This window comes from Lytechinus pictus, chromosome 11 (assembly GCF_037042905.1).
Source record: "Lytechinus pictus isolate F3 Inbred chromosome 11, Lp3.0, whole genome shotgun sequence".
In the NCBI taxonomy this organism is placed as follows: domain Eukaryota; kingdom Metazoa; phylum Echinodermata; class Echinoidea; order Temnopleuroida; family Toxopneustidae; genus Lytechinus; species Lytechinus pictus.
Window position 1 is genome coordinate 34,134,220 of NC_087255.1, and position 13,058 is coordinate 34,147,277.

Genomic DNA, 13,058 nt, shown 5'->3' on the forward strand with positions numbered 1-13,058 from the left:
CATCGTCACCATCATCATTATCATCATCATCATCACTAGCACAAACACCACCACCACCATCATCATCGAAACAATCACCATCATCACAACAATCACAAACACAATCAGTATTGATCACTACCACCAACACCGCCAACACCACCGCCGCTATATACCACCCCATGTTATCATTTTCGTGATTATCTTTACCGCTATCATTTTCATAAGTATCAATCAATACCATCAACTTCATCCTTATCATTATCGTCTACTGTCGTCATCTTTTTCATCATCACTTCAAGCTGAAAAATAAATTAATGGAATTGACCCCTATACCATGCAGCAACAATTACATCAACAATAAGGAAGCTGAATGCAGTTCTTAAAATAGAAATGTTAAATATATTTTACAACTCGTTCATTATCAGGCTACGACTGGGATACAGTCGCGTTGAAACAGATACAATTCTTTTTGCACGTTTTCACGAATAATTTGTGCAGTTTTGTTGTACATTAGAGACCCGTGAGGACGGTATATAATGCCTGTTTAAGAGCCAGTAATTTTGAATATTTTACTTATTAAGATGTCTTTTCACGGATACGCCAACAAAATAGAGCAAAACGTTTCATGAAGTTTGTCAAACAAATGTAAAAATCTGTGGAAATTCTTTCTAAATTGAAACGATTTGAAATACCCAAAGGACCATCGCACTCGCTTATGAAAGGTTTGGAACCCCAGCTATAAAAAATATGATTTTTTTTTCACCACACAGAATAAAAAACCCCATCGTATGCGGGCCCGTGAAAACTGATTATTTACTTGACTCAGATACAAATCAAGACATGCTTTATCCCCATTGATCATGCTGATGGCATGATTGAAAAGTGCAAAGTCGATATGAAATAACGATTGAGTTATTGCAACAGACCTTGTTTACTGTAAAGAAGTTATGAGCTTTATGTACAGAAATCACGGGTAAACGTCACATTGTAATTGCATTGATATACACAATATTGTTAATCCTGATTTTGATCGAATTCAACACATCTAAAAAGATTGTAATGTACCACATCATTGAGGTATAATGTACAGACCTTAAAAGGATTTAGTTAGATAAGTAAATGAAATTTCCAGAGACCCACAAAATTCTCCTTGAAGTGCAGATTTCACGTGAGCCGCGAACAATGTCAAAACATATAGCTAGGGTTGCACCAAAACCGAGTTCTCCCGAATAAATTCGGACTGATTCTGCCCGAATATCGGTAAATTCGGAACCTATTTGTCTCTGATTCGGGGAGGTTTGGGGCACAAGCCCCCCCCCCCATTTTTCATGACGCAGAAGGCGACGCTAAACCAAAATAAAAGGGGATGGGAAAAAGAAGATAGTGCGAGAGAGAGAGGAAAGGGAGCAATATAAAAGAGAAACAGAAATAGACAGTTATTGTGATAAGATAAAGTAGAAAATATTTCAAAAACCTGTGCCACCGGCCAAGACTTACAATGGGTCCCGCTTGATTCTAACATCGATGCCGGAGGGGGGGGGGTAATTTTCCGGGGGTGATTTTCCTTGGTGATAGTTGTCCGGGGATAATTTTTCGGGGGTAATTGTCCAGGGTGTTATTGTCCTCTGGAGTAATTGTCCTTGGGGGTAAATGACCTCGGGGTAACTGTACTCGGGAGGATTGTCCGGGGGGGGGGGGTAATTGTCCTATGAGGTGATTGTCCAGGGGGTAATTGTCCGGGGGTAATTGTCCTCGGGGGATAGTTGTCCTCAGGGGGAAATTGTCCGGGGAAATTATCATCGGAGGGCAATTATCCTAGAACCCGGTGATACATGTATGAATTTGATTTAACAGAAATTTCAAACGAAATATTTAAACGAGCATCCTCAAGTTAACGTTACTTGAAAAAAAAATCATCTTCAACTATAAACAGACTGTTACAGAACGATACAATATGTAATTAATCAAACTTGCACATTATCATTAATGTTATTCAATTATTTATAGTAAAATGAGAATTCGGCTAATCGTCTCGGTGGTTTAATGATCTTAATAACACAATTTTGTTTTCGCACAAGAATGGTATGGATGATAATTGTTTTTATCATGTTTATTGTCGTAGATTAAACAATATAGACAATGGTGAATATTATCGTTGCACCGACAAAGTAACAAACATTAGACAAGTTAGAGATGACTATTTACATGCTGCGTGCAGCAATAACTTGAAAGACACTCAAAACATTTAGAATGTAAAAATATTATGTACAACAGATTTATCAATATATCAATAAATAAATCAATTAAGATTAATCACGAACTATAAAGATAATACGCCTTTTCAACACGTTCAAGATGTGTGTGGGTTATATAATATTATTTCAATTTTTCTGGATTCTCTTATCTGTTTATATTTCCCGGTTGTTGGAGCGCTTTCTTGACGTGAAAAATATTGTTTTTAAATAACTTGATCATATTAAGTGTGACATGAATAATCCCAACATGCCGTTTCTCTACCCGAACATGCCGAAAGAGGTTAAACTCAACCCGCCGTATGAGTTGGTTTGGTTCTGATAGTTGGCGAACGAATAAAGATAACTTAGTTAGGCCTACATCGAATAAAACAAGTAGGATATTTATAAATAATAAATATATTTCGTGAATCTTAACATGTTAATCCGTTCTCATTAAATAATTAGACATGTTGGAGTAGATACCTGATAAGAACAACCGATTTTTATCATTTTTTTGTAGATGTCTTTGAATTATCTTCAAAATATTCAAGGGTATTGCAAAGTTCCGTTTAAAGATAAGATGAATACTCAATAAGAGAAGCTATACAACATGTCCAAATTTGAGTCAATTATTCATGCTTTTATTAGTGGACGTTGTTATTACGGAGGTATATATACCCATGTGGGTTCGCTCCATTAGAACGTTTCAAAGAGTCCGCGTTATTGATAGAACGCATTGAGAACTGAGTCATTTGCGTTGAAGACAGGCTCGAACCGCGGTCACGCGTCGACGTGAAGCGGTAATTTCGCAGCTGTAGCCGCGGTGACGGCATGCGACTGCAACATAAGGTGAATGCGTTCTTGATGATTTTCCTGAAGCTTCGTGACATGAGAGCGTAGACCAGGGGGTTGAAAGCGCTGTTGGACATGGCGAGGAGATGAAAGGCAATAGAGAGGAGGCTGTTGACTGTGTCGTCGATTTCCACGTGAAGACCGAGTATCAGTAAAACCATCAGAGGTCCCCACAGAACGGCATAGGTTACAACTAAGATGCCCAGAAGAACCATCACCTATTTGAAGATAGGGGGGGGGGGGGAGAGAAAGAGAATAGTAAATCAATCATTAGAAATAAAAAATAATACAATAATCAACGTAATTCATACGTTTTATATGAATATGTAATATTGAAGGACCAAACACATATCCCTGCGGTTCTCCAAAGTTAAAAAAGACACATGTATCACTCACAGCAAATCATAACTGATTGGATCTACTGCAACAAGTTTGACACTGTTTGTGCATAAACAGGGTAACTGACAGAGATTTACGAGTTGGTTTTGTCTAACAAATCAGACGTTTCCCTGAACCGACATTTATTCATGATTTTAATAGAAACCTAAATTTCTTTTTAAAAATCAATTCTATTAGATCTGCGTTAATTGAATTTTGGATGGTCCCGGATTCGATCAGATTTTTGTCAGACTGTATTGTCTTCAATATATATATATATTTTACATACTGTTCATCCACAGTAGATATGAAACAACCCGCGATGCAATTTCGCCTATCAGTCAACTTCCTTCTTGTGTTTGTTTCCTTTTTCTTTCCCCTTTCTATATCATTAGTGATATATCCTACTATTAATAGAGTAGAAGTACCATGGACGAAATAATACCTCCCATGACTATATATTAATCACAAAATACGGGGTTCAAATCCCATTGCGGTGCTTATGACCTGTGACAAGACGTTTATCTAATTCAACCACTGAATCTCCATTTTAATGACTACACGTATATTTATATTTTTCTTGTGCGCTATGTAAAAATGCCGTTTGAAAGTTACAGAACTCTGTTCAACGAAATTCCGTAGTTGTTTAACAAATTAAAAACACGCTTAATTCATCGAAAATTGAATATTGAAATCAAACTTTGTTGTTGAAGAATTGAACCACTTGTTTTACTTGTTATAAAATTACGGCAAAAAATTGATATTGTAAACAGCGTTGTAAAGCATTTTAAACGGCGTTTTTACTTAATAGAATTAAGTGCGACATCTGAAATGTATCCGTATACAAGAAGCATTCATCCTTTCTTGACAGTTATATACCACACCACCATCCATGAACAGCTTAATGAAACACCCTCAGGAAATATTTCGCTGGTTGCACCATTAATGTACTTCAGTGTTGAGAAAAAGGATGCCGCGAAAACATTTTGCCTTCTTCGTTCTGTCCGACCGCATGCATGAAATTGACTTAGCTACTCTATCCGAATGTTAAGAAATTGAATTATGGGATCTCAACTAGATCAGACGGAAGTTACAAAGAAACCGTGATTTCCTATAATGATTTTGAAGGACTAAATCCAACACTATTGTATTACGGTTAGAATGCGGCCGGCTGAAGAATAGTGAACTATATTGAGTTCGGGTGACAGTACTAAAGGAAGGGATGGACAAAAAGGGGCAAGAATGATAGGCCTAGTGAGAGAAAAAGTGGGGGCAGTGGTGATCAAAATGAAAATACAGAGTTAAAAAAAAAACAATCGCGTCATGAATATGATAAACGTGCGAAAATAATTTTGACGGGAAAGTCCAATGTCGTGACGTTTGATTTTTTTGTTTTTCGGTTGCTTGTCAGAAATAATTTCGCGAAAAAGTAGGCCCTCTTTTTGCCCCTCCCACGAAAACTTCTGGTTTCGCCATTGAAAAAAATTGGTGACATCAAAAATATACCATTACACTATTTCTCGAGAATAATTTATATCTAAAGTGACTGAAAGAGGTTAGGTTAACCAATTATCCCACTCAGAATAAGTAGCACTCTTGTTTTCAACAAGGGTAGAAAACTTTCAATATACGAAGCATTTATTCAAAGTTATCATTATATCTCGTTTTGTTCGGGTCAATCCGTATTAGTTCATAAAAATTGCACTGCTCACCCTGATCAAGGCTGCCGTGATCAAAGCATAAATTGAAAGAGTAAATTGCGATCGGGGCGATTTTCTTGGAAGAATGACACCCGAGAATTTATAGCATTTGCCTACTACCAGACACTAATTGATTAGCTTTGTATGACTGGAGAAAGTGGGACATTGTCTTTCAGACAGGCGGAAGCACCTCAACCTTAAAACATCAAACAACTTATTTACCTTGGTTTAATGGAAGGCATGTTATTTTTAGAATAACGCACATGTCCCCTGGCTATGCTAGATACAAAAGCCTAAATGTTCTGTATAGGTGTGATTAAAGTCCATTATAAAATCCATTATAATAATGAGCAGCATAGTGTACATTATTTCATAAAGTTAAATGTCAGGAGTCTGGATGGGGTGGGTGACGAAATTATATTCACCATTGTGCGAGCCTGAGGTGTACATAGTGCAAAAACCTTTTGACACGTTAATTTTACATGTACATGTATATACGTGCATTGCCTGAAAAACACTTCTCCTCTTTTAATATATAGTTATACAACCATTCAGAATTTAGAGGAGTTATACAAAAAAATAATTTATCATTTTATAATAATTTCACCATGCGGAAATATAGCACCCAATGGCTGTTCGAAAATAATTAAGAAAAGAAAAAAATTGCTCACTAAAAAAAAAAAACTCACACACACATACACCAAGGGATGATTTTTAATACTTTAATACTTAAGATTAACAAACGAGCAATATAACTGAATAAAGAAATGTATAAGAAATACCACTCGATTGCATTGGAATTAAGATAGATAGAATATCATTGCATTTGAGCGACGTATTATTTTGCAGAGGATTTTATATGGTTAAAGATACAAAAGCGTATATGCTCGGTGCTGTTTAAAAGGTAACTTTTTACATTTCATTTAACAATTATTGATGTTAAAACATTCCATTCAGGGTGATGCTCTTGATCATGCAATATGCGCATTCAGAAGTGCATGGACTTTCTTTTTCGTCATAACTTCATTTACCCCTGTCATCTCAAATGGGACCCTCATTAAACCTGCCTTTCAAAGTTAAAGTATACCTCGGTATCCCTCTTGATTCCAAGCATCTTAAGTCCTTCTACCCGTCAATCTTGAACCCTTTCATTTGAATCTAACCATTCTGTCAATCTCTGATAGTGAAACCCCGACCAAACACGGAAATATTATATCAAGTAATGCACCAGTCACACGGGCTAAACGGACACCAGACCGATCAAAGCTATTACATTATTACCAATGGTATATCATCGGTCGGTTTGGAGTCGGTGTCTTTGGTGGGACTGCAGCATAATCCACCTGACTGTCATCTATCCTCAATACCTTTCTCTCATCCATTCCTCATCTTTCTGCTACTGTATCCGGGTTGAAAGTACACCCCCCAGTGACAAAGGATGTAATTCGCTCCCTTCCACCCATTTCATCTCAACGAAAAAGTTCGATAGCCGATGTAGAATTTCTACCACTGAGGTGACAGAATAAATGTTTATTCGTGTGTTTCCTGCAGTCCCTTTCTGTTGCCTCGAGGTGGAAGGTTTAATGCAGGTTTTCTTCAGAGGTCGAGGAACCTGAGTCATTATTTTGTCGAATTAAGAGCAGAAGGGAGGTCGGAAGGGGGTAGGTGTGAGTGAAAGAATATACACACCCAACCGATAGACATGCCCTCGAGTTTGAAACGCATTCACGAAAATAGACCAATGAGATTAGGATTATTAGATCGGAACATTTTAAAAGGTTTCATTCGAATGTAAACGGATTATGTAGCGTCCTGAATGAAGCATGTCTGCAATCTGTTTTGTATTAATTAACGACCTTTTACTTTATATTCAGCTATTGTGAATACTAGACCAATTAAAGTCCTTTAAAAAGTAAACCATTTGGAGAAGAGGGAAAACAATGGGAAAGTGTGCTGTACTTTTCGATAAAAAGATATAAATTTGTTTTTTGATTTACAGGTACATGTATAATAATGCACCTGTATACATCAACTTTTTAGTGTTGATATTTGATATTTGCACTGAATTTATTTCTTTCTTGCTATTATTCGGTCATGTTGACGTTTTCGGTCAAATTTTTGGTTTATGCGATCGTACCATTAATAATAGCATTGAACTGTAAGACTTATGACATGGCTGTTTAGAATACTTTACCCCCATCCCCCTTCTTCATCATTCGTCTTCTCCCCCTTTCACTCGGCATGATGTGTCAGGTGAATATTTCCCCGTTTGTTACATTTTCCCTATATCTTATTATTACAATGGTTTATTTTCTTTTTCGGGGAAGGGGGGGGGGGGCTAGTTTTCCTATTATTTTTCTTTATTAATCTACCCCAAACATCTCATAACCAATCGACCAATTATACTTTACAGGTTCCCCATTCATTTTCTATTGTTTAAATGGCAATCCTGAATGGACATTATTTGCTGTATTGTGTCCTGCAATTTAATATTGGAATGAGACAACAACGGACAACAAGTGTCCTCATTTCACAAAATCACAAAATATCAAGCCTGAAAATCAGTGCCCATTTACTCGGATTTAATTAGATATCCATTATCAGGCATCAAACCATTTTCACTGGCATTTGATTGCAGTTATAATGAGCATAATTGAGAGTGCTGCTTCAATTAAGCGCGATATAATCATACGCTTTCGTCCCATTTTTCACAGCGAAGCTATAAAAAGCCTGCCATTGCTGGTGGGTAATTTGGAGTGGTAACCAGTGAATATTGCACCGATGCGTAATTAGACCTGCTAAAACCGGGGTATATACCAGACCTTGTCAAACGATGTTTGAACGAGCTTAGCATGGGACGGAAGAAGGCGAACGCTATATTGACTTTATCATTATTTTGGTCGATCCGAAAGTTCGCCATGCAATGATCATTTTATTGTAATACAAGGACCCATCTATTAATAACCGGAAATAGCCCAGTGGAGCTATAGTGGTAGCTGTCGCTTACATTGAATGCCCTTTGACTAAACAGTTAATGTTGATGACCTTTAATGGTGCTTCAGAACGCTCTGTATGTTTGAGTTTGAGAAAATTGCATCTGAAGGTCAAAGTCAGGGGAGTGGTATTGAGAAAAACAGTAAGGGTGGAGTTGTACATTATATCCATCACACTAATATTGACAGGAGGGGGTCGGTGGAGTCTTATTTTCCAACTAATTTGCCGTCCCTCTCTTACAAATCAAACCAATTTTGGCACTGGCCCTGAAAATCTATACTTCAGAACAATGATTACTAAGATGAATGACCTATTGGCCTATCCCTACTTTTCAGGATCATATCATCAAATGCAATTACATTTATTTTTCGAAGCACTTAAAGAAGGGTTAAATACCACAGCCTTTTACAAGGTGGTATACCTATAGATTATGTAAAAGGATAGAACGGTGCCATGATTTATGTTGAAAATAGACGCGTAGATCATTGACAAATCAACAAAATTCATGATTTTGGAGAACAGCTTATCTGGGGATTCCACGTCACACAGAAGACAGTTTGATACCAGAAATGCAGAGTCGATAATCACATAGGGACAACTATGAGGTTAGTTGTATTCCTACATAGGCTAAGAAAACTACCTGTCATTTTTTCAACCAGACTGGCGAGTGACAAGATTGTAAATCAGTGAGAGTTTTGACGTCACAGCTTTTGCCAACCTATGGCTCACAATTAAGTTGGATACGAAGTGCAAATAAGGCATATTTGGGGATTTGAAATGAACAGTATCTACATTTGGATTGTAGGAGATCATAGCCTCCATCCGACATCTAGCCAATCGTAGAGCAAGTTACTAACTAACGTTGCAAACCAATCAGTATCAAGTCCCTAGGAAGTAGGGCCCCGAGGCTGCAATTGTATATACATTGTGTGAAGTCAGGGGAGCGTTTCATCAAGATTTTTGTCCGACAAGTTGTCAGATCTGACATCTTTCCTTGATTTTGATTGGCTGTGAGGCACTGTTACTATGGTAACTGTCGGATAAAACAGGACTTGTCGGATAAAACGTCCGACAAGTCCTTTCATGAAACGCTCCCCTGGTCTGCAGATGGGTCACACACCAATCGGATTGCAACGGTTTGCGTAGCGCTAGCTTCCAGTCAGTACTAAAAAAACTAGATGAAAATGCTAGATGATGCAGTCTTAGAGGAACCTTAGGAGAACGTCAGGCGTAACGTTAGCCCTAAACTTATCTTATAGATAAAGCATGGGGTGAAGCACGGACTGTGATAGCAATAATTCAGATATGGGATTGTGATACACTTTTCTTACCCTCTTTCTCTCTTGCAATGTCGAATGCATCCTACTTTTACGTTTCCCACCGCCTTTCAGGTTGGATGCTGCATCACCAGTCGCCCCGTTGCTCATACCCCCGTGTGACACCACCGTGCTGATCTCCGATTCCATACCGCAGCTAGGTCTTGCTGCGCTGTAACTGGTCGTTCTGCGGACGCCGTTGTTAGTGCAGCTGGACTTTGAAAGATTTATACTTTGCATGGTTCGTGTGACACGGCTGCTACGATGGAGAGTGATAATAACCCGGATGTTACAGAAGAACATACCAAACAGGGGGAGGGCATATAGCACACCGACGAAGAAGAATATTTTAAGTACCTTTCCAGTATAAGTTGATGTTTGCCGATTGCAGTGATTGAAAGTTTCTCCCTCGACATCATACTGCATATACGTCTGGAACAAAGAATGTGGAACACATCAAAGAACTGTTACTAGTAGTCGGGATTGTTAGTCACTATTCATTTGTCACGACATAGAAATTTCCGGAGCGTAACTACATAAATTTGCCCACAATTCATGCAATAAATATATTGCAAGAACATTCTCTTCTGCTCTTCTTTGACATAGGATCGAAAAGTTTTACACTGAGAGAGAGTTTATGAGGCTTCCTGACATCTTGGCAGGGAACAATCGACTCGTTCTTACGCGCATGCGGGAAATCAACCGCGTTCCATCTTAACTGTTTTGATGATAAGTGTTTGCATTCAGGGTTAGGCATTTACAGTGATGCTTGAAAGTTAGAGAACCCAAATCGAAAATGCCCAGAGCCCAGAGAAATAAACTTTATTGAATGCAATATTTTATCACCTGACTTCATAATTAAATATCTAAAGCATGGCAGAACTTGAACACTTGAAATATGTTCATTTTCTGGTGGGGTTCACTAACTTTTTAGTCCAGGGTGGTGGATAGGCCTATATTCCATTGGTTTCAAAGGCACTCCGACCGCTGCCAAAAAGTTTTTTTCCGCCGTCCCGACTCGTAAATTCCCTATTAATCAAATGTAATGCTACATCGATTTCACCGAGTGCAGAGTCCAGTGCCGCCAAACAGAGCGCCAACAGTAATCCCAGTCATATCTTTCGGATTGTGAAGTCAAAACATTTATTTCAACGTGTAAGTAATGCATTATTGTAGCATTAGGCATCGCTGTTGTAACATGGCCTCAGTTATCGCATTGTTTAGCGCTAATAACGTTTCTGTGCGGTCATTCAGATCGGCAAAAACTAATACGATATGGCATAAAATCGGTAGGTTTGGGGTAAGTTTAGCCTATAATCTAGGCGGAGGCTGCAGTTATTGTCTTTGCTGTTATGCTGAACGCAAGAGATACGTCTGATCTGGCGAAGACTACGCATTTGTGGCTGCGTTAGCAGCCTCGCATCAGCCACAAATGCGTAGTCTTCGCCAGATCAGACGTATCTCTTGCGTTCAACATAACAGCAAAGACAATAACTGCAGCCTCCGCCAAGATTATAGGCTAGGGTCAGTTTCAACGGTGTGTCTGTGACATAAAGATAGATAATCAAAAGCGATCAAAAACGAACATCACGGTCCTGAAATATAAAGCTTAGCAATTAATCGTCAGTATGAATTCTACGACTGATTGCATTGATCAATCGGAATTATCAGCACTACGATTGATTGTTAAGCTTTATGCTACAGCTGACGAACAATACTTACTGTGAATGGGATCGAAACTAATGACAATAGAATCGCTATTAGCCACGTCACATTTACGATAATTAGTCCCATCTTTTTCGTAAGGAAAACTTTAGCCTGTAGCGGGTGGATGATAACGATGTACCTGTAAAATATACATCAAGAAAATAACTGATTTATGTTGCAAGCGTTTGTTGAATTTTGTTTTGCCTATTATAGGATATTAAAGGACACTCTGTATGTGAACATAGATTTTTGCAATGTAAATAAAACAATTCCCGAAAATCTATTTATACTCTTTTGTCCAATAAAAATATGGGTGTAAGTCACTTTTGGTAATCATTAATATTCAAACGTTATCGTGGACAAATAGATAGATATACATTTTGTAACTCTCCTAACAGTAATATCAAACATCGAATTCAAGGATCTTTACACTGTAAAAAATATTGGGTAAAATTTGAATCAGCACGAGGGTAATTATGTGTACAACCAATTTGGGGCAGTATTTTACCCAAATGCAGGAAGCATATTGTCCAGTAAGAACAAAATTAGAATGGGCAAAATGGTCATCACACTGGATATATAAATAAGGAAATGCCCAATGTTGGTTGGAAACATAATTACCCTCATGGAGAATTTTCATCCAATATTTTTTGTAGAGTGTACTTGCCTTTCAGCGCTAATCACAAGCAGCATCATAGCCGAGGAAGCCGGCCCAAGGAACCAGAGGAATGCCATCAGGTAACATCCGAAGAAACCAAAACCCCAACTCGAGTGGTAACTGGTATAGAGCTGTATCGGGATGAAGACGGCTGTGAATAGGAGGTCGGCTACAGCCAGACTACACAGCATCATCGATGTGAAAGAGATTCGACGGTATGTACGAAGTATACTGAAGATGACGATTAGGTTCCCAATCAGGCCGATAGTGATGATGAATCCGTAGAAAGTGAAAGATGTGATGTTAACCACTCTGTGTAATATAGATTGCAGGCAGAAAGAAAACTTGTAAGCATATAGGCCTTCATTAGGAGGATTAGTCCTATTTGTTTATGGTATAATGTATGTTCTTAACGAAAGGGAAACAAATGCCCATGACAACGAATTTGGGTATTCTTTGCAGGTACGAAAGCGCATGGTCTTTTTATAAGTTTACATCGTACCTTGGCAAATCGTCAAGGATCGTCCCACTCCTGACCATTCGGCAACAGAATTCAGGAGAGCATATAATGTATGCTCTACATAAATCTGTTGCAGTATTTGCGTTCTTTTCCGTCCTATGTCATAAAACGTAACCTCCTATCCTTCCCAGTCCCTTGAGGCGGATTCATGATTTGTTGCATAAAAATGTTGACAAAATTCATCCCAGAAAACTAATCAAGGTGTGCATATGAGCTTTACAAGAATCTATCTTGGAAATAAGGCTCAGTACTCTAAGACGTGTTAAAAATATTTGTTTAATCTGACAGCTGAAGACGCTTATAAGCGCAATATACAATTCTACTCAACTGTTTTTTAAAGTGAATGAAGTCGTTCCTCGGTGAAGATCTCGAAATTCACAATAAAATAATAAAACACATCTAACGAATGACAAAACATACATACATAATACATTGATAAACGAGTGTCGTCTTTCAAAATAATTAGGACGTCACAAGAAGGACTATTAATTTGTATTCTATTGGAACCATCAGATACCATAGCATATTCAAAATATGTTACATTCGTGACTGAATATCTAGGTAAGATGTTGAAATAATAATGGTCCATTGGATGCCTATATCACATTACTGAACTTTTACCAAAAGCTTTAGAAAGTTTTTTTATGTAATCGCAAACAAAGTAAAATATGTGTACGGTGTTTTTACCCCAACAAAATACAACTCAGCAGACATGAC

At 38.0% G+C, this 13,058-nt stretch overlaps 1 protein-coding gene across 2 annotated transcripts in view; it reads right to left on the minus strand.

Annotated features, from left to right (window-relative positions):
• Nucleotides 1-358: 358 nt before the first annotated feature.
• Nucleotides 359-13,058, minus strand: part of LOC129271703 (beta-3 adrenergic receptor-like) — a 41,806-nt gene continuing 29,106 nt past the window's right edge. For both annotated transcript variants that reach the window (XM_064106408.1, XM_064106407.1), the window contains exons 3-6: nt 11,831-12,133; nt 11,179-11,302; nt 9,472-9,888; nt 359-3,286 (exon numbers count right to left, since the gene is read on the minus strand). In XM_064106408.1, the coding sequence (XP_063962478.1) occupies nt 2,861-3,286; nt 9,472-9,888; nt 11,179-11,302; nt 11,831-12,133 (1,270 nt within the window). In that variant the 3' untranslated portion in view covers nt 359-2,860. The remainder of the gene's footprint in view (nt 3,287-9,471; nt 9,889-11,178; nt 11,303-11,830; nt 12,134-13,058) is intronic.